Source organism: Phyllobates terribilis, unplaced genomic scaffold, assembly GCF_046119375.1.
Source record: "Phyllobates terribilis strain yellow unplaced genomic scaffold, ASM4611937v1 Scaffold_1__5_contigs__length_1240528914, whole genome shotgun sequence".
Lineage (NCBI taxonomy): Eukaryota > Metazoa > Chordata > Amphibia > Anura > Dendrobatidae > Phyllobates > Phyllobates terribilis.
Window position 1 is genome coordinate 157980204 of NW_027362761.1, and position 22406 is coordinate 158002609.

Sequence of the window (22406 nt, forward strand, 5' to 3'; positions counted from 1 at the left end):
TGGAGCAAGTTCAGAGAAGAGCGACCAGAATGGTGACTGGTCTGCAAACCATGTCCTATGAGGAACGGTTGCAGGATTTGGGAATGTTTATGTCACGCTGTCTCTGTATACTGGAGGTAGGGGGCCTAAGCTGACCCTAAGCTGGGGCCCTGACTAATCCCTCAACCTGGAGGTACTGTTAAAGGTACAGAGGTCCAGGCCGCCAGCGTAACCCCTACCTCCTGAAGATCCCTGCACCTCAGTAATCTAGTCCTGAGAAGGACCCCGATCACAACCAAAGGGAACAAGAAATAATATGCCCAAACACAGTATTTAGACGAACGAGACAGTACAAGGGAAAAACCAAAACCACCTTGCATACAAACAACTTCTCAACTACAACAGAGGGAAAACCAACGGGAAAGGAGATAAATGATAAAGCGAGGAAAGGGAAAAAACACTTCCAAATACACTTATCTCAGCAACTCCAAACACCACGATCCGCTCTGTCAGTCTGAATGAAATGCTTTCACCGACACCTCCCAAACAGACCAGCAGGTATATGAAGGAGTCTCACTACAGAAGTATTGATTGCAGCTGGGCGAGGCTGGACCTCATCTAGCCCAGAGAGAGAGAGAGAGAGAATTAACTCCCTCACTGCCGAGAAACACAAAGCACCAACAAGTCAGCTGCGAGAAGTCAGGCTGTGTACTCGTGACGATCTTCGTGGCAACACACCCGTGACAGTACCCCCCCTTCTACGAGGGGCCTCCGGACCCTCAGGGCCAGGTTTATCCGGGTGAGTCGTGTGGAAGGCCCGAACTAATCGGTCTGCGTTAATATCCGACGCAGGAACCCACATCCTCTCCTCAGGACCATACCCCTTCCAATGAACCAGGTACTGAAGGGACCGGCGATTAAAGCGTGAATCGATGACCCTCGATACCTGGAACTCCAAGTTACCATTGACAACCACTGGAGGGGGAGGTAAAGGTGACGGTACCACCGGCGCCACATACCTCTTAAGCAATGATCTGTGAAACACGTTGTGAATTTTAAACGTAGGGGGAAGGTCAAGACGGAATGCCACCGGATTAATAATAGAACTGATTCTGTACGGCCCGATGAACCTGGGACCCAGTTTCCAGGAGGGAACCTTAAGTTTTATATTCCTGGTAGACAACCATACCCGATCGTTCACACTTAGGTCCGGACCAGACACTCTCCTCCTATCAGCCATACGTTTGTATCGGTTCCCCATAGTATTCAGATTCTTCAGCACCCCTCTCCATACTGAAGCGAGTGATGAGGAAAATCGTTCCTCCTCAGGAACCCCCGAAGAGCCCCCCCCACTGAAAGTACAAAACTGGGGGTGAAAACCATATGCCCCAAAAAACGGGGACTTACCAGTGGACTCGCTCCGCCTATTATTAAGAGCAAACTCTGCCAGAGGTAAGAAAGAAGCCCAGTCCTCCTGGTTCTCTGACACAAAACACCGGAGATATGTCTCCAAGCTCTGGTTCATACGTTCCGTCTGACCATTGGTCTGAGGATGAAAAGCCGATGAGAATGACAACTGCATCCCCCGCCGTGCACAAAACGCCTTCCAGAACTTAGACACAAACTGAGACCCCCGATCAGACACCACCTCGGAGGGTACCCCGTGAAGCCTCACAATCTCCCCAATGAACACCTGCGCAAGAGTTTTAGCATTAGGGAGAGCCGGAAGAGCGATAAAATGTGCCATCTTGCTGAACCTGTCCACTACAACGAGTATGACCGTTTTACCCGAAGACGGAGGGAGGTCCGTAATAAAGTCCATAGACAGATGAGTCCAAGGACGCTCCGGGATCTTCAAAGGTAAGAGGGCCCCAGACGGACGGGTATGTGAGGTCTTAGAGCGCGCACAAACCCCACAGGACGCGACAAAAGTTACCACCTCCTTATGTAAATTAGGCCACCAAAACCGACGCGAGAGGAGATCCACAGTAGCTTTACTCCCCGGGTGTCCTGCAAAAACTGAGTTATGGTGTGCCTCGATCACCTTTTGTCGCAACTGATCTGGAACAAACAATCTCCCTGGAGGTCCAACAGGGGCGTCCCCCTGAGCCTCCAATACCTCCTCCTCCAGCTCAGAGCATACTGCCGAAACCACCACCCCCTCCTGAAGGATAGGAATCGGGTCGTCCGTATTCCCGGCCCCCGGGAAACTACGAGATAAGGCATCCGCCTTTACATTTTTTGACCCAGGACGATATGTAACGACAAAATTAAACCTGGTAAAAAACAATGACCACCTAGCTTGTCTGGGATTCAGACGTTTCGCGGACTCCAGATATAGCAGGTTCTTGTGATCGGTGATGACGGTGACCGGATGAACAGCCCCCTCCAGAAAATGGCGCCACTCCTCAAAAGCTAACTTAATGGCCAAGAGTTCCCTATTGCCGACATCGTAATTCCTCTCAGCGGACGACAATTTTTTAGAGAAAAAGGCGCACGGATGCCACTTACCAGGGGACGAACCCTGTGACAATACTGCTCCCACCCCTACCTCGGAAGCGTCTACCTCTACAATGAATGGCTGAGACGCATCAGGTTGAATGAGTATGGGCGCCGAGGCAAAACATTTTTTCAAAGAGGAGAATGCTTGACAAGCCTTGTCAGACCACCTAGAAAAATCCGTCCCCTTTTTAGTCATGTCAGTGAGAGGCTTAACCATGGACGAGAAATTACGAATGAACTTCCGGTAATAATTAGCAAACCCCAGGAAACGTTGTAGTGCCTTAAGATTCTCTGGCCGATCCAACTCAAGAACTGCCCGCACTTTCCCAGGGTCCATACGAAAACCGGACGCTGAAACCAGGAAGCCTAAAAACTGGAGTTCCTGTACGGCGAACACACACTTTTCCCACTTGGCATACAGTTTGTTATCCCGCAAGATCTGTAACACCTGCCTAACGTGCTCCTGATGAGACACCAGATCCGGCGAGTAAATTAGGATATCATCCAGATATATGACAACAAACTGTCCCACCAAGCGGCGAAAAATGTCATTAACAAAGTGTTGGAACACCGCCGGGGCATTAGTCAGACCGAATGGCATGACAAGGTTCTCATAATGCCCCTCCGGAGTGTTAAACGCCGTCTTCCACTCATCCCCCTCCTTCATCCTAATCAGATTGTACGCCCCCCTGAGATCCAACTTAGAAAACCATTTGGCGCCCACGATCTGATTAAAGAGATCGGGAATAAGTGGGAGCGGATACGGATTTCGGACCGTAATCCGATTAAGTTCACGGAAATCCAGGCAAGGGCGTAGGCCTCCATCTTTCTTCTTAACAAAGAAGAACCCCGCAGCCACCGGTGAAGATGAAGGTCTAATATGCCCCTTAGCCAGACTTTCTGAGATATAATCCTTCATGGCCTGCCTCTCAGGACCAGAAAGGTTATACAACCTAGCTTTAGGTAACTTGGCCTCAGGGAGCAGTTTTACAGAACAGTCATACACGCGATGAGGAGGTAGTTCCTGACACCCTTTCTCCGAGAATACATCCTCAAAGTCCGCCAGAAATGGAGGTAAGACCCAAGGAGTAACCGCACCAATGACCGTGTTCATGCAGTTTTTATTACAGAATTTACTCCATTGGCTTATCTCCCTGGTTTGCCAATTAATAACCGGGTTATGCTTAGCTAACCAAGGAAGGCCCAACACAATAGGAGTGGGAAGACCCTCCAACACGTAGCAAGACAACAGTTCTTTATGTATTGCCCCCACTTGAAGTTTTACGTCATGCACAACTTGCAAAAAACTTCCCTGCCCGAGAGGCCTGGCATCGATCGAGAATATGGGGATGGGTTTAGCCAACTCACTCAACCGCATACCTTGAACCCGGGCAAACCGAGCATCAACCAGATTAGCCCCGGCCCCACTATCCAGAAGAACAGATATCCTCTCAGTTCTCGTACCCACCACCACCTCCGCCGGTACGAGAAACTGAGACGAACCTAGGGACGAAATACCTACTCCCAGATTGCCGTCCACCACACAACCTGGGATCAACAGTTTTCCGACGACTCTTCACTCTGCAAGGGACGGGATGGACACCCCCCAATAAAATGTCCCTTTCTCCCGCAGAAGAAACACCTTCCTGCCTTATGGCGCACCACCGGTCCCCTCCCCCGAAATGATGTCCCTCCTAATTGCATAGGCTCCTCTGGACTGACCAGGGGAACCACCATATGAGGGGACCTTGTAGGAGGTGGAGTCATCACAGGGGGTAGAGTTATCCCGCACCTCTCCCGAAGCCGTCTGTCCACGCGAATAGCGAGGGCCATAGCGGCTTCCAGAGACACGGGAGAGTCATACTGTGCCAACACATCCTGTAATTTGTCGGATAAACCATGACAAAACTGGCTCCTAAGAGCCGGGTCATTCCACTGGGTGTCCGTGGCCCACCTACGGAACTCCGAACAGAATTCCTCCGCCGGACGATCTCCCTGCTGGATCCTACGTAACTTAGACTCAGCAAGGGAGATCCGATCTGGGTCATCATATACGAGTCCCAGGGCAGCGAAAAACCTATCCACTGACTGGAGAGTCGGGGAACCCGGGGGAAGAGAGAACGCCCAAGATTGTGGGTCCCCTTGTAGGAGCGAGATGACAATTCCCACCCTTTGTTCTTCACTCCCCGATGACCGAGGCCGCAGCCGAAAGTACAATTTACATGCCTCCCGGAAAACAAAAAACTTGTCCCGCCCCCCAGTGAACCTATCAGGGAGAGCTACTTTAGGTTCTGGTCCGGCTTGCTCCTGAGGATGCCAAACCTTGGACCTAACGTCCGCCAGCTCCATGGACAAACTCTGCAATTGCCGAGATAGACCGGCTACTGGATCCATAGTAGCTGGAGAAAAACTAAGTGGGTCGGTGAAAATGTCACGCTGTCTCTGTATACTGGAGGTAGGGGGCCTAAGCTGACCCTAAGCTGGGGCCCTGACTAATCCCTCAACCTGGAGGTACTGTTAAAGGTACAGAGGTCCAGGCCGCCAGCGTAACCCCTACCTCCTGAAGATCCCTGCACCTCAGTAATCTAGTCCTGAGAAGGACCCCGATCACAACCAAAGGGAACAAGAAATAATATGCCCAAACACAGTATTTAGACGAACGAGACAGTACAAGGGAAAAACCAAAACCACCTTGCATACAAACAACTTCTCAACTACAACAGAGGGAAAACCAACGGGAAAGGAGATAAATGATAAAGCGAGGAAAGGGAAAAAACACTTCCAAATACACTTATCTCAGCAACTCCAAACACCACGATCCGCTCTGTCAGTCTGAATGAAATGCTTTCACCGACACCTCCCAAACAGACCAGCAGGTATATGAAGGAGTCTCACTACAGAAGTATTGATTGCAGCTGGGCGAGGCTGGACCTCATCTAGCCCAGAGAGAGAGAGAGAGAATTAACTCCCTCACTGCCGAGAAACACAAAGCACCAACAAGTCAGCTGCGAGAAGTCAGGCTGTGTACTCGTGACGATCTTCGTGGCAACACACCCGTGACAGTTTATCTTGCAAAAAAGAAGACTGAGAGGAGACTTAATAGCTGTCTACAAATATGTCAAGGGCTGTCACATTGTAGAAGGATCATCTTTATTCTCATTTGCACAAGGAAAGACTAGAAGCAATGGGATGAAACTAAATGGGAGGAGACACAGATTAGATATTAGAAAAAACTTTTTGACAGTTAGGGTGATTAATGAGTGGAACAGGCTGCCACGAGAGGTGGTGAGTTCCCCTTCAATGGACGTCTTCAAACAGAGGCTGGACAGACATCTGTCTGAGATGATCTAGTGAATCCTGCTTTGAGCAGGGGGTTGGACCAGATGACCCAGGAGGTCCCTTCCAACTCTACCATTCTATGATTCTATGATTCTATGATTCTATGTCAGTGGAAAGGAAGTGAAGCAGCCAGGTAGTGAAATGGTCTAAGAAGGTGGTGGCTTGCCCTGGGGGTCGGTAAACGACGGCCAGTTGGAGGTTGGAGGGGGAATAGATGCGCACACAGTGCACCTCAAAAGAGGGGAGTGTAACGGAGGGTGGCAGTGGGATTTTGGTGAAAGCGCAGAGTTCTGATAGGAGGAAACCTACGCCTCCACCATGTTTGCCATTGGGGCGGGGGGTGTGGGAAAGGTGGAATCCGCCATATGAAAGGGCAGCTGGGGAGGCTGTGTCAGAGGGGGTGAGCCAGGTTTCGGTGATGGCGAGGAAGGAGAGTTTGTTTGTAATGAAAAGATCGTGGATGAAGGAAAGTTTGTTGCAGACAGAGCGAGCGTTCCATAGAGCTCCTGTTAGTATAGCTGAGGAGGTGGGTATTAGTTGGATGGGTATGAGGTTAGAAGGGTTGCGACAGTTTGAGGAAGGTCGTGGATAGGAGGTAGAAGTAACTGTGGGGATATGGCGAGGAGGACCAGGATTTGGAGAGATATCTCCAGCAGTGAGGAGGAGCAGAGAAAGTGTTAGCAGGTGGGAGCAAGAGAGAGCATGAGGTGGCTTTCTGTGTTTGGAGATCCAGGATTGAATGTTGAGGAATAATTTGGAGGAGGAGGTGAGATGAATGGGGAGGATAGAGGGAGAGATGATGAGTTTCTTACTTGGTGTAGGGATTTGAGGGGTTATTAGAAAGTGGAGGACTATAGAGGAAAAAGTGAGAGCTAACAGAAACATAGTTTAAGGAGAGTAAGTGGTCAAAGTGTTTGTTACCTGACTCCTGCCCTGACTAACTGCCTCTGAAATAACTGCCACTTCTCTCCGAAGCCACTTTGCACAAGAAGACGCGTGCACACCCCAGCACGCGTGCACCCCTTACAGAGAGTCTAAATATATAGGCCACATTAAACTATATCAGGTGTAGGGCATTGTGGGAGCGGCTTGTGGATAAATTAACAGCTGGTCATTTCAACAGGAGATGGCTGGGTGATCAAAGACAGAGCCAGGACGCAAGTCTCTGCAGTTTAGCACCTCTAAAAATCAGATAAGGTATATAGTGGGGAAAGAACAAACATATGTGAATATTGATTGGAGTGGGACAGATGAAGCAGGGGAATTATGCAGAGCATGTACCAGAGAGATGGGTCAGCAGAGCATTAGAAGACAGCATACATAGGAGCAGGGGAATTATGCAGAGCATGTACCAGAGAGATGGGTCAGCAGAGCATTAGAAGACAGCATACATAGGAGCAGGGGAATTATGCAGAGCATGTAACAGAGAGATGGGTCAGCAGAGCATTAGAAGACAGCATACATAGGAGCAGGGGAATTATGCAGAGCATGTACCAGAGAGATGGGTCAGCAGAGCATTAGAAGACAGCATACATAGGAGCAGGGGAATTATGCAGAGCATGTACCAGAGAGATGGGTCAGGAGAGATGGGTCTCTCCTAAAGGCTCTAGGCACGAACAACCTCCCATGGGGAATGTTAGATGGAGCATCATCTTGAGCATTCAGAATCCCGTTCTCCAAAACGGAGTCCAAAGCCGCCACCACAACTCCTTTCTGCAAAATGCTCTCCTCTTCCTCGGCACCGACCGTAGGAGAGAAGCTGCGAGATAAAGCATCAGCTTTAACATTCTTAGTACCAGGGATACAGGTAACAGAAAAATAAAACAGAGAAAAAAAAGTGCCCACCTAGCTTGACGGGCATTAAAGCGCTTAGCAGCATCCAGATAGATCAAATTCTTATGATCTGTGAAAACCTGAATAGGAAATCTAGCGCCTTCCAAAAAATGACGCCAATGTTCAAACGCAAGTTTAATAGCCAGCAACTCCCGATTTCCAACATCATAATTCAGTTCGGTTTCCGAAAAAATTTTCAAAAAGAAGGCACAAGGATGTGCTCCATCCTTGTTCTTCTGAGACAAACCTGCTCCGACCCCCACTGATGAAGCATCGACCTCGACCAAAAAAGGCTTGGTCTCATCAGGCTGCATAAGGATAGGGGCAGAAATGAACCGCTCTTTGAGATACTCAAACGCTTCAATGGCTTCAGTAGTCCACTGGGCCGTATTCGCACCTTTCCTGGTGAGATCGGTTAGAGGTTTGACAATTACAGACATTTTTTTAATGAATTTCCTGTAATAATTGGCAAAACCCAAAAATCTCTGTAAAGATTTCAAACCAATAGGCCTAGGCTATTCCTACACAGCCTGAACCTTTACAGGGTCCATCTCAAAGCCCTCGCTGGAGACAATGTAGCCCAAAAAACTAATTTTCTGCACAGCGAGCTCACATTTCTCCAGTTTAGCAAAGAGTGAATTATCACTCAATAACTGCAAAACTTCACATACACTCTGCCAATGGGACTCGAGATCTGGTGAATAAATCAAAATGTCATCCAAATACACAACCACATTCTTACCAATCAAAGGTCTCAGGATGTCATTAATAAAAAATGCAGGTGCACTGGTAAGACCAAAAGGCATCACCAGATTCTCAAAATGACCTACCGGAGTGTTAAAAGCAGTTTTCCATTCACCACCCTCCTTCACACATAACAAATCGTATGCCCCCCGGAGATCAATTTTGGAGAACCACTTGGCTCCCACTAACTGGTTAAACAAGTCAGGAATTAACGGCAATGGGTTGGAATTGCGTACGGTAATCTTATTAATTTCACGAAAATCCAGACATGGACGTAAACCGCCGTCCTTTTTTTTAACAAAGAAGAATCCAACTGCCACAGGTGACTTAGAAGGTCTAATGTGACCAGCAGCCAGGCTAGTCTGTATATACTCCTCCAAGGCCTTTCTTTCAGGGATAGTCAGATTAAACAAGCGACTTTTGGGAAGAGTAGCACCCGGAACAAACTCAATGGCGCAATCATAATCTCTATGAGGAGGTAAAACTTGCGACTCCTCCTCCGAAAAAACCTTCCAAAAATCTTGAATAGGTATGGGTAATTCCCCTTTTTCCACAGCCGCAATGCAACCATTACAACATTTATCATAGCACTTCGGACTCCAAGACTTAATCACATTAGTAGAACAGTCCAATAAAGGATTGTGCAGTTTTAACCAAGGCAATCCTAGAACAACTGGAGAGGGCAAATTATCCAAAACAACCAAGTCGAAAATTTCTTGGTGACCTCCATTTATAGTGAGAGGAAATGCAGCAGTCTTGTGAGTAATACATTTCAAAGGAGTGTTATCAATTGCAACCACAGAAATAGGTGATGACAAAGGTTTGGATTCCAATTTAAGGTTTTCCAAAAACCCTTTATCAATCACATTAAGTGTTGAACCACAATCCACAAATACCTGAAATTTAATCAAATCTCCCTGCAGAGTAGTACTCCCAGAAAGAAACACTCCTGCAGAGCGTAAACAAGCTATACGGGCGTAACTGACCTTTTTTTTTTCTTTACTTAAACGACACTCACTTAATACTTAATCAAATGGTCAGCTTTACCACAATAAAGACACAAACCTTCAACGAATCTCCGATCTCTTTCCTGAGAGCGGAGTGACATCGCCTCAACCTCCATTGCTTCTCCGCTGTCAGAGCAGATTTTCTGGGAACTAGGACCTGAAGTTACAGGAGTTTTTACATCATTAACCCTGGACCTCAGTCTCCTGTCAATACGAACAGCTAACTGCATAGCTTCCTGCAGAGTGTCAGGTGCAGGGAATGCAATTAGCAAATCCTTAACCCTTTCACTCAGACCAGCAAGAAATAAACATCTCAGCGCAAAATCATTCCATTTAACTTCTGAGGCCCATCTCCTGAAGTGTGTGCAATAATTTTCAACATCATCTGACCCCTGATTCAAACATCTAAGTTCTGATTCAGCAGATGAGATTCGATCAGGATCGTCATATAATAGCCCCATAGCAGAAAAAAATTCTTCAGCAGAACTTAAACATGGATCATTAGGTTGGAGAGAAAAGGCCCACCCCTGTGGTTCTTTGCGCAAAAGTGACATAATAAAACCAATGTGCTGTGATTCATTCCCAGAGGACCTTGGTCTCAAACGAAAATATAACAAACAAGCATTTTTAAAGGAAAAAAAATCTTGTTGTTTACCATAAACATCAGGCAGTCCTACCTTGGGTTCGACAAAATGCACTCCAGGACACCTACTCACATATTGCTGAAGCTCAGCCACCTCCAGAGACAATCCCTGCAGGCATTGAGCCAACTCCTGGATGGAAACCATACCGATGCCCGAATTTCTTTCCTTTTAGTTTTTTTTTTTTTTTGGGCTGGACTTACTGTTATGATCTGCAACATAGACTAAGGAAAGATAGGGGAAAGCTGTCCCTACAGTAAGACTAAGGTGAATCCCTACGATGTAGTGGGCTGCCTGTTCCTTGTGAACAGACCCGCCTTCGTCCTCAGCTAGTTTGAACGAAGACCTATAGAATTAAGGGAGGGGTCCCTAAATGAACTAAGGACTGGAACAAAAATGGGACACCTCCTAAACAGAAGTTGTTGCAGAGCACAAAAGACAAACTGACAAAAAGTACTAGATGTCCCAGAGGACCAAGCGAACTGAAAGAGATAAGCACCAAAGCACCTGGCTAGAAATACAGTCAAAACAACACTGAAGTCCAGCAAAGCCAGAAGGGCGGAGCTAGAATATATAGGCAGATGGTCACGTGACCGCAAACACAAGATAGAAAAAACTAACAGGAGGGTTCTAACACCTAGGATACATTATACTAATACAGTATAACTAACTTGTGTCTTGTTGCTGTGTTCAACATTGCCATTGTGTATGATCTGTGACATGGCTCACCCAGTTTTAATCTTTCTACACAGCTATTTCTGTTTAAGTTAATGACTGTTTCAATCTACATATGCAAATGATGATAATTATCACCTATTTGCTATAATTGGTTACTCATACACCTTACAATAAAACTACAAAATTCCTGACTTTGTGCATGTGTACCTAGAATTGATGCTGTTTTGATATTGATAGGATTTAGATTTAATAGTTTGAGAATTCCAACTTTGCAGCATTTTTCCACACCTGACTAAAACTTTTACATATATATTTTGGATAAAAAAAAACCCAAATCACATAGTATAAACAAAATCTATCCCTGGTACTCCCGGAAGCTCAGTAATATTGATAAGATCAATATAACACATAAACTTGTTCCCAAATGGAAAATAAGGAAGATAACTGATTAATGTGGTAGATCTCAGATTATGGCTATGGCCCCACTATCAGTATTTGGTCAGTATTTTTCCTCAGTAGTTGTAAGCCAAAATAAGTTGTGGGTCAAAAATGCAGACTTGGTGCACTTGTTTCTATTATACCTTTTCTCTGATTGTTCCTCACCTGGTTTTGGCTTACAAATACTGAGGAAAAATACTGACCAAATACTGATAGTGGAGCCGTAGCCTAAAAGGTTTCTCTATTGAGACAACACTTTTAATTAAAACTTTTTTGTTTATCCTCTCTTGTTCTATAAACAGTACAGACCAAAAGTTTGGACACACCTTCTCATTTAAAGATTTTTCTGTATTTTCATGACTATGAAAATTGTACATTCACACTGAAGGCATCAAAACTATGAATTAACACATGTGGAATTATATACTTAACAAAAAAGTGTGAAAAAACTGAAAATATGTCTTATATTCTAGGTTCTTCAAAGTAGCCACCTTTTGCTTTGATGACTGCTTTGCACACTCTTGGCATTCTCTTGATGAGCTTCAAGAGGTAGTCACTGGAAATGGTCTTCCAACAATCGTGAAGGAGTTCCCAGAGATGCTTAGCACTTGTTGGCCCTTTTGCCTTCACTCTGAGGTCCAGCTCACCCCAAACCATTTCGATTGGGTTCAGGCCTGGTGACTGTGGAGGCCACTTAGCGTAGCACCCCATCACTCTCCTTCTTGGTCAAATAGCCCTTACACAGCCTGGAGGTGTGTTTGGGGTCATTGTCCTGTTGAAAAATAAATGATGGTCCAACTAAACGCAAACCGAATGGAATAGCATGCCGCTGCAAGATGCTGTGGTAGCCATGCTGGTTCAGTATGCCTTCAATTTTGAATAAATCCCCAACAGTGTCACCAGCAAAGCACCCCCACACCATCACACCTCCTCCTCCATGCTTCACGGTGGGAACCAGGCATGTAGAGTCCATCCATTCACCTTTTCTGCGTCGCACAAAGACATGGTGGTTGGAACCAAAGATCTGTGCTTTGGTCTGATGAGTCCAAATTTGAGATTTCCCTGGTCTAATGTCCATTCCTTGTGTTCTTTAGCTCAAACAAGTCTCTTCTGCTTGTTGCCTGTCCTTAGCAGTGGTTTCCTAGCAGCTATTTTACCATGAAGGCCTGCTGCACAAAGTCTCCTCTTAACAGTTGTTGAAGAGATATGTCTGCTGCTAGAACTCTGTGTGGCCTTGACCTGGTCTCTAATCTGAGCTGCTGGTAACCTGCGATTTCTGAGTCTGGTGACTCAGATCAACTTATCCTCAGAAGCAGAGGTGACTCTTGGTCTTCCTTTCCTGGGGCGGTCCTCATGTGAGCCAGTTTCTTTGGAGCGCTTGATGGTTTTTGCAACTGCACTTGGGAACACCTTCAAAGTTTTCCCAATTTTTCGGACTGACTGACCTTCATTTCTTAAAGGAATGATGGCCACTCGTTTTTCTTTACTTAGATGCTTTTTTCGTGCCATAATACAAATTCTAACAGTCTATTCAGTAGGACTATCAGCTGTGTATCCACCTGACTTCTGCACAACACAACTGATGGTCCCAACCCCATTTATAAGGCAAGAAATCCCACTTATTAAACCTGACAGGGCACACCTGTGAAGTGAAAACTATTTCCGGTGACTACCACTTGAAGCTCATCAAGAGAATGCCAAGAGTGTGCAAAGCAGTCATCAAAGCAAAAGGTGGCTACTTTGAAGAACCTAGAATATAAGACATATTTTCAGTTGTTTCACACTTTTTTGTTAAGTATATAATTCCACATGTGTTAATTCATAGTTTTGATGCCTTCAGTGTGAATGTACAATTTTCATAGTCATGAAAATACAGAAAAATCTTTAAATGAGAAGGTGTGTCCAAACTTTTGGTCTGTACTGTATGTAATGACCCTTTAATCTTGTTTAATTCCAAATTTCAAAATAATTAAACTGATGTTAAAACCATATAGAAATTACCTTCTGTGCTTTCAGTGGAATCAGAGACAATAGCTTTGATGAGCGGACCACGCGCCACTTTAACAGTTTTTTGACTATAGGCAGTCATTAGACGACAAGTCCTCCTCATCTTATCTGATTTTAAAAAACAAATAAATAAAGTAAGGCACAGCTAGATAAAAGTGGTAGAGTTGATATTTATACAACCAGTTGCTTTATATTTAAAGGGGTTGGCCACTTCAGTTTAACAGATGTATTTGGGATATGATTTAGTGGTACTTGTCAATATATACTGTAAGTATTACAGGTTCTCCTCCTACAGTTGTTATTGTAGTCTTTCTAAAAGGCTGCACAAACTCATTTTGCTATTCACCTGCCTCAGCTTGGACGATAAACCCTGCTCCCTTCTGCCATTGCACTTTCCTTTGTATTGTCCATTCTGGATTTCTCAGAAAATTCATCACCCTAGGCCTTTTAGCCCATACCAACCTCTCAGCATGCAAGTTACCAACTCTTTGCTACTAATCTTAGTCCTGTTCACACCTGATTTCTGCAATCATGGCAATACACCTCTTTAAGCATGTCTCCAGTTTGCCTATACTTCATTGTATTTCAGCAGATAATTATTTACACACCACAAGTTCCAGCTTGCATACATTGCTGCTATTGATTATTGCCTTGCTGGAAGATTCCAGACTGCATTTTTTCTGTTACATTGTTGCTATTAACCATTGCCATGCTGGAAGGAAATTTTCTAGACTGCTACGGTTCCTGTTTGTGTCATACCTGGCCCTGCATCATCTGTGTTATCTGTTCTACGTGTTATAAGCTGTCCTGCATACAATACATCCCTGGTCCTCATTGAACTATGTGTTGTCCATCAAGTTCCACATCACTGCACTGTCACCTCTGTTCCAGACTCCGCATCCAAACCTATGACTTTGAGAATCCACCTCCAGGGGAGCCCATTGCATATTTATTACAATAAAGATAAAGCAACCAACCCCTTCAATCTCTTCACTGGTTCTGTTAAGAAATAACTTGTTTTTGGAAGGGGAATAACTCTTTATCTTTAGGATAGAAGATAACTTGCTGATCACTGGAGACCCAATTGCTGGGGCTTTTTCTAGCAATCTCATTGACAATACATGGAGCGGTAGTTGAGCATGTGCGTCTCTAGTCCATTTAAAATAGGACTACAAAGCTTAGTTTTTGGGACTCCTATCCTATGGGTAAAACGTGTTTTTTTTTTCTTTTAAAGGGGAAATAGCCTTTTAAAATTTGCAAGTAAATATGCTTAAACAGTTTTCTACTATTTTGCTGTCTCCAAATTTAAATTTAAACAAGGAAATTCACTTCACTGAGTACAGACACCAGGGGTGGGACAATGTATTTTGATGCCCTAGGCAGATAAAGCCAATGACGCCCCCCCCAACCCCAAAGCAAAGGAATTTCTCAGAGACTAAGAATCTGGGAGTAATATTTCTCCTTGCGGAGAGTGACGACGTGTTAAGCACGTCAGGTGAGGAGACTTTTAAAGCCGCTATGCTCCTATAGGAAATATGCAAATTGTCTCTTCAGAGAGGAAGAGGACTAGAACTCTAGTGCCACCTACAGGAAGTAGCAATCCTAAAAGTCAATAGTGACCCTTTAACAAGCCTTATCACATAACTTAGGATAAAAAGCCAAGACCAGAAACTCAATTTGCAGACACTGTGTTTCAGGGTACTGCCCCTCGTCAGTGCAAAGTGTGAGTTCTGGTTTGGCTGAGGTAACAGGACCCTTAATGCACCCCCCCCTCCCTGAGATGGATTAGGTAGCAAACTCTGATGAGCACTTCCACTAGAATGGTTACCTTTTTCACAAAAAATGTCATCAAAACTAAAGAAAAGTGGTGTACTTTAGGGATGTGACTTAACAGGAAGTGCAATTTCAAAGTTAGATACAGAATCAATCATTTTTGGGGACCATTTACACAATATCAGGGGCAAATAGCGATATTCATCCCTGATATCCTATATTTTAAATGTAGAACCCAAGGATAGCTATGGAAACTAAAATAGCGTAACTATAATTGGGGCCATTTGGCTTCAATTAAGGTGTCCAGCATTTGGCAGATACCCTAATAGAAAACAGATCCCCATTATAGATAAAGGGATATGTCTGATGTTTTTTGCATCAGTCATGCAACAAATACAGCTTGCATGAAACTGATGGTGGTTCTGGTGATGCATTAATGTACAGACAGTAGTGTAGCTTCCGGGAGGGCAGGGGGTGCGGTCGCTCCGGGCCCTGTGCTCAGGGGGGTTCACCATGGGGCGCCCTCCCGGAGCTATGCTATGCTTAACTAACTATATCGGAGTGCACAGTGCTCTGATATACTTAAGTCAAAGCTGCACAGCAAGCGAGTCACCTCTGGCTCCCTTCTGCCTGTGCTCAGATGTATTCACGTGAATACATCTGCTCAACGCAGCAGCGAGGGGACGTAGGGGAGCTCTCATCTCCTCGACCTTATGTGCAGTAGAGTGAAGAGGTCACACACAGCTGACCTCATCACTCTGCTGCAATCACTGAGCTGCAGAGTGGCAAAGGACGCATGGTGCTGGCACGTAATGAGTAAGTGAGGAAAATTGTGATAGGGAGCAGCAAGGGAGGTGGACCATATAGAAAAGTGTTGGGAAAGTAAGGAAAGAAAGAACCATAGGAACAGTATGCAGGAGTGGGGGGACCATTTGGAGAAGTGGGGGGCATTATGGAGAGGTGGGGGCCGTGTGGAGAAATGGATATTCAACATGAAGCGGGGAGACAGTATGGAGAGGTGGGAGCATAGGTGACAATATGGGTATGGGGGAACAGGATGGAGAATTGGAAGCGGGATTGTATGGAGAAGTGGGTGTACAATATGAAGAAGTGGGGGGACAGTATAGAGAGATGGTAGCGTAGGGGACAATATGGAGAAATGGGGGTACAGAATGGAGAAATGGAAGTGTGTGGGTCCATATGTAGAAGTGGGAGTGTGAGGGGATTGCATAGAGAAGTAGTGGAACAATAAGCAGAGCTGGGAGCGTGGGAGGACAGTATTGGGAAGTGAGGGCACAGTATGTAGAGATGGGAGCGTGAGGGGATAGTATGGAGAGGTGAGAGCTTTTGGGACAATATGGAGAAGTGGGGGCACAGTATGGAGAAGTTGGATTCATGTAGCAACAGTGGAGCTGGTTATGGATTCATGTACTGACCGTGGTTCTGATCGTGTACAAATGTACCAATCCATAACTGATCAAAGGTAGTCACCCTGCTGAGGCAGTCACCTTTCTGCCACGGCCACCCTACTGTGGCAGTCACCTTGCTGCCGCCGTTACACTGCTGCCGCCATCACCTTGTTGCCGAAGTTGGAAAGGTAAGCGCCTTATAGAGCCCAAACTTATAGAGACTTTTATTGTATATGAGGGATGTTAATGTGATGGCACAGTATCTTGTGGACAGTATGCAGAGGAGGAAAAATGTGGTTCTAGTGCTGTATTCATCTACTGGTTCTGGCACTGCATTCATTTACCAATAGTTCTGGTGCTGCATTCATGTACTGACGGTGGTTCTGTGTATAGGGAAGCTGTGGGCCCACCATACTGTGTATAGGGAAGCTGTGGGGCATTAAATTGTTTATAAGGGAGCTATGGGCCCATCATACCGTATATAGGGGAGCTGTGGGGACATCATACTCTGTATAAGGGACCTATGGGTCCACTATACTGTATATATAGTAGCTGACAGCACAGGCTCAGCATTGGGGTATCAGCAGGATGAGGAGTTTGTGCATGTTGAGAATAGATGTGAACGGTGCTGGTAATGTGAGAAGTCTAATGTGTTTTCATTGCAATCTCTGCAGACGAGTCCTGGCTGGAGAAGTCGCCATGTCAGTCTGGGCCAGATGGAAAAGATGGGAAAATAAATGACTCCACCAGGAAGAACATCAGCTGTAAGTTACTATATATAACTGTACTGTGATTACTTGTATGTTCTGCAGCACTGGTATCTACCACTATATGGTGATAATATCAGTGTTGAGATTCATTTTCAGAGCGGTTATCTCCTGAGGATTCTCTATACCCACGTTCAGGGTTCACCACCATAGTTGTACCCATGGTTACCTGGTTAGGGGCCCACTCAGATGTTTTGCCCCCCCTGAGCTGAACCCCTAGCTACGCCTCTTTGTACAGATGGTGGTTCTGGTGACATATTCCTGTTCTGGTGATATCTTCATGCAGTGATGGTTGTTCTGGTGCTGTATTCATGAAGTGATGATGATTCTAGTTCTATATTTAATCACCAGAACCATCATCAGTACATGAATACAAAGCCAAGAACTTAATTAGAGCACCAGAGCCATCAATAGTACGTGAATATAATGTGACGCTAGTCACTACTCACGGACAGACTGTGAAGCAGAGAAGTCAGACGTTCTGGTGTCAGTACCAAGAAAGCACGTAGATAACTAAGGGAAAAGACAAATGCATAAGTCAGGTCACAGTCCGGGGCCAAAATACCAGGAGATAGCAGATCAAAGCAAAAGGACAAGACAAATGGATAGTCAGAACATGCCCAAAAGGGTCTGGCAGCAGAAGAGCAGAACTCAGAACAACAGAATTATGCAAACACTCAACTGGAAGCACACACTACGTCTGGCAGGGATCAGGGGCAGACAGCTAAGTTAAATAGCTTTGGCAATCTCCAGAACACAGATCACCTGGAGAAAGTCCTGCACCTCCCAGCCACAGATTGGACAGCCGAGCTGTCAAAGCACCAACAGTTCAGCACGCCCATCACAAGATTGGACAACTAAGCTGTCAATCAAAAAACTGACAACTCAGCAAGACCCAGTTTCCATTGGACAGCATAACAATCATTCACTGAGCAATCATGACATATGGCACCAGAAACATCATCAGTAAATAAATACATCACCAGAACCACCATCAGTACACAAATACGTCACCAGAACCACCATCAGTCCATGAATATGTCACTAGAACCCCCATTAGTACATGAATGCATCACTAGATTCACCATTAGCCCATGAATACATTAACAGACCCACCATCAGTACATGACTACATCACCAGAACCACCATCAGGGAGCGACAGCCGAGGCTTAGGCAGAGAGAGGGGTGAGCAGTGTCAGTGACTGACACTGCTTCCCTGTGTGCCCATGCCCCGTCTGTCCCTGTACCAAATGTCTGCAGCCAGAAGATGATGCTGGGCGGCTGCAGGCATTCAGCAATTTTTGTCCAAAGTGCGCCCCCCTCAGGTAGGCAGAAGGTAGCGCCCTAGGCAGGTGCCTACTCTGCCTACCCCTTGTCTAGGCCTTGGCAGACACACATTACATAGGAGGATCTGAAGCAAAATATCTGTCAAGTGGGTGTCAGAGGTGACAGTCGCCCTGCAGTGGTTTGCAGGAGATCTTTACATTTGGCAATGCATACAGCTGCCTAGATAGGAGGCTGTGTTTAGTACTCAGCGACTACCTCCCTTTAGTCTGGGTGTATATATACCTGGTGTGTCTAGGTGGGCGTCGCCGGTTATACTCATTTCTATTCAGAACTTGGCTGAAGCAGCATCACGTCCTCTTTGGAGTCTTGAGGCCGTGTGCCCTGTTGGAGTTCTTCTAAAGCTAAGTTATTTTCCTGTGTTGTCTTCCCCTTTTTGTCTTTAGAGTGCTGGCGGAGGTTGACTAGTGCTCATCTCCTTCCACCCCCAGCTTTAGCCTTACGCCAGGGATAGTAGGGAGAAGCACGTGATCGGCGACAGCTGCTGAGGCTGAATAGGGACGTTAGGGGGAGACAGGGTGACGCTAGTCCAGATTAGGAGGTCACCTCTTCCCCCTTTCCCTAGTGTCTGGGCTCCCTTTCTCCTCTGTGTTGCACTCACACCTGGCGTGACAATATATTAGAAAGTTGTGTACTTATTCATATGTGCAATAATTACGATTTATTTATGCAAAAAACACGAAAAAATCATCAACTTAAAAAGGTAGAGTTGGTTTATTACTAGGGATGAGAGGACTGGAACCCGAACTCCACCAGAACCCGAACCCCATTGAAAATAATGGAGACCCAAACTTGTAAGAGAATTAAAAAAATTCTCTCTCTCCTCTCCCTCTCATCCCATCCTCCCCAAGTCCTTGTTTGGCATTCAGACCCGAATAGTGACTGTCCAGTACAAACGTTGAACATTTCTGTTTGGATTTGCCCATCTCTATTTATTACCAACTATATCTTCCTAAGCACTACAGTCATGGCCGAAAGTGTTGTCATCGTTGAAATTGTTCCAGAAAATGAAGTACTTCTCTCAGAAAATTTTTGCAATTACACATGTTTTGTTATATACATGTTTATTTCCTTTGTGTGTATTGGAACAGCACAAAAAAAGAATGAGAAAAAAGGGTAAACTGGACATAATTTTACACTAAACCATAAAAATGGGCTGGACAAAATTGTTGGCACCTTTCAAAAATTGTGGGTAAATAACTTTGTTTTAAGCATGTGATGCTTGTTCAAACTCACCTGTGGCAAGTAACAGGTGTGGGCAATATGAAAATCATACCTGAAACCAGATAAAAAGAGGGGAAGTTGACTCAATCTTTGCATTGTGAGGTCTGTGTGTGCCACACTAAGCATGGAAAGAGGAGAAGCGAACTGTCTGAGGACTCGAGAACCAAAATTGTTGAAGAATATCAACAACCTCAAAGTTACAAGTCCTTCTTCAGAAATCTTGAAGTTTCTTTGTCCATGGTGCGCAACATAAATCAAGAAGTTTACAACCCATGGCACTGTAGCTAATCTCCCTGGATGTGGACAGCAGAGAAAAATTAAGGAAAGGTTGCCACGCAGGGTAATTTGGATGGATGGTGGATAAGCAGCCCCAATCAGGTTCCAAAGATATTCAAGCTGTCCTGCAGGATCAGGGGGCATCAGTGTCAGAGCAAACTATCCATTGACATTTGAATGAAATGAAACGCTATGGCAGAACACCCAGTGCTGACACAGACATAAAGAGCTAGACTGCAGTGTCACATCTCCACCAGAACCTGCTCCTGCAACTTCGGCTTCTGTTGCCAGGCACCGCTGTATTCACTATGTGGCGGCCCTGGTGATAGAGTTATCAAAACCAGAAGCTTTGGAAGGCGTGCTCTGTCCAGCCACTAAGGATAAAGTTGATGGGATGTGAAGTGCCATCCAGTCTGGCAGAATGGGTTTGTGTGCATTCCAGCTGAAGTTGCTCCAGCCAATTGGAGAGCACCACACCCTACTAAGGCTTCCAGATTGCAGCTGGTAGCTGCCAGATAGAGCTTAGTGTTCCCCGGCTAGATGTGCATCTTCTGCTCCTGTTTTTTTAGTGGTGTTTTCCTGTTTTGACCCCGGCTTGTTTCTGACTATTCTTACGGTTCCTGATTCTGTCCTTGATGTGACCTCTCGGCTCTGACCCTGCTTGGTGACCATTTCTACCCCTGGATGACAGTCCTTTCATGGTAGCATTCCACTAGATGGAGTGGCGTGTCCCAAGTCTGTCCGGGGTCGCCTTTTGAACATGTGACCTCTGTCAGATGTTACATGCTGTTTGCCAAAATGTACGTGAGTAAGTCAAAATCCTTCTGGAAAAGCATCCTGTGGACAGATGAGACCAAAATAGAGCTTTTTGGTAAAGCACATCATTCTACTGTTTGCTGAAAATGGAATGAGGCCTACAAAGAATAGAACACAGTACCTACAGTCAACTATGTCAGAGGTTAATATATGTTTAGGGTTCTTTCACTGCCTCTGGCACTGGGTGCCTTGACTGTATGCAAGGCATCTTGAAATCCGAAGATTATGAAAGGATTTTGGGTCGCAATGTAGTGCCCAATGTCTAAAAGCTGGATTTGCGCCCTAGGTCATGGGCTTTCCAGTAGGACAATGATCCCAAACCTACTTCAAGAATCACCCAGAAATGGATGGAAACAAAGTGCTGGTGAGATCTTAAGTGGCCAGCAATGAGTCATGATCTAATTCCCATTGAACACCTGTGGAGAGTTCTTAAAATTGCTGTTGGGAGAAGGCACCCTTAAAACATGAGCAATCTGGAGCAGTTTGCAAAAGAAGAGGGGTCGAAAATTTCAGTTGAGAGGTGTAAGAAGCTTGTTGATGGTTATAGGAAGCGATTGATTGCAGTTATTTATTCCAAAGGGTGTGCAACCAAATAATGAGTTGAGGATGCCAATTTTGTCCCACCCATTTTTGGGGTTTTGTTTGAAATTTTGTCCAATTTGCCTTTTTTTCTTCAGTTTTTATTGTGCTATTCCAATACACATAAAGGAAATAAACATGTGACATGATCGTGGGGCGCCGATGGGTTGCTATGACAGCTGGCGGTCTGCTTAAGACCTCTGTGCTTGTCATGACAGTTCTCACCAGTGTTTAGGTGGCATTCATATGAGATACAATGGACTGCTATGCATAGTACAAGCGATAAGATTAGATTACAGGTTCAAGTCCCTTAAGGAAACTAAGAAGTACAGGAAAAAGTGAAAACAAATATTTAAAAATATGGAAAAAATAAGAAAAATATAATCGTTCAAATTACCCCCCTTTTTCCCTATTAAAAATAAAATAAAAAAATAAAACCTACACATATTTGGTATAGTTGCATTTGTAAAAGTCCAATCTATCAAAATAAAAATAGTAAATTAGTCCTATTGGTAAACGGCGTAATGAGAAACAAAAATCAAAAACACCAGAATTACGTTTTTTTGGTTGCCGCAACATTACAATAAAATACAAGAAGATGGGATCAAAACATCGTAGATATCCCAAAAATGGTATCAGTAAAAATGTCAGTTTACGGCCCAAAAAACAAGTCCTCACACGCCCATATCCCAATAATTGAAAACATCATGGCTCTTAGAAAATGACAACATAAGCTAATTTTTTTATTTTATTTACAAAATCCATTTTTTTTCACCACTTAAATAAAAAAAAAAACACAACACATGTTTGATATCTACGTAACCGTAGTAACCTGGAGAACCATATTGACAGGTCAATTTTTCCGCATATTCAACATGGTAATTAAAGAACTTAACAAACTGTGGAATAGCACTTTTATGCAATTTCAATGCACTTGAAATTTCTTTCCCCCTTTCCAATGCACCACATGATAAAATGAATCATGCTGATCAAAAATGCAATTCGTCCAACGAAAAACAAGCCCTCATACTGTGGCATCCCGGTACCCA

General features: G+C 44.9%; 1 protein-coding gene across 4 annotated transcripts in view; it reads right to left on the reverse strand.

Annotated features, from left to right (window-relative positions):
• Nucleotides 1-22406, reverse strand: part of LOC141166076 (uncharacterized) — a 372610-nt gene that overhangs the window by 229913 nt on the left and 120291 nt on the right. For 2 of the 4 annotated variants that reach the window (XM_073652378.1, XM_073652369.1), the window contains one exon: nt 13163-13276. The exons of the other annotated variants lie outside the window; for them this stretch is intronic. In XM_073652378.1, coding sequence (XP_073508479.1) covers nt 13163-13276 — 114 coding nt within the window. The remainder of the gene's footprint in view (nt 1-13162; nt 13277-22406) is intronic. 4 annotated transcript variants of the gene reach the window in all.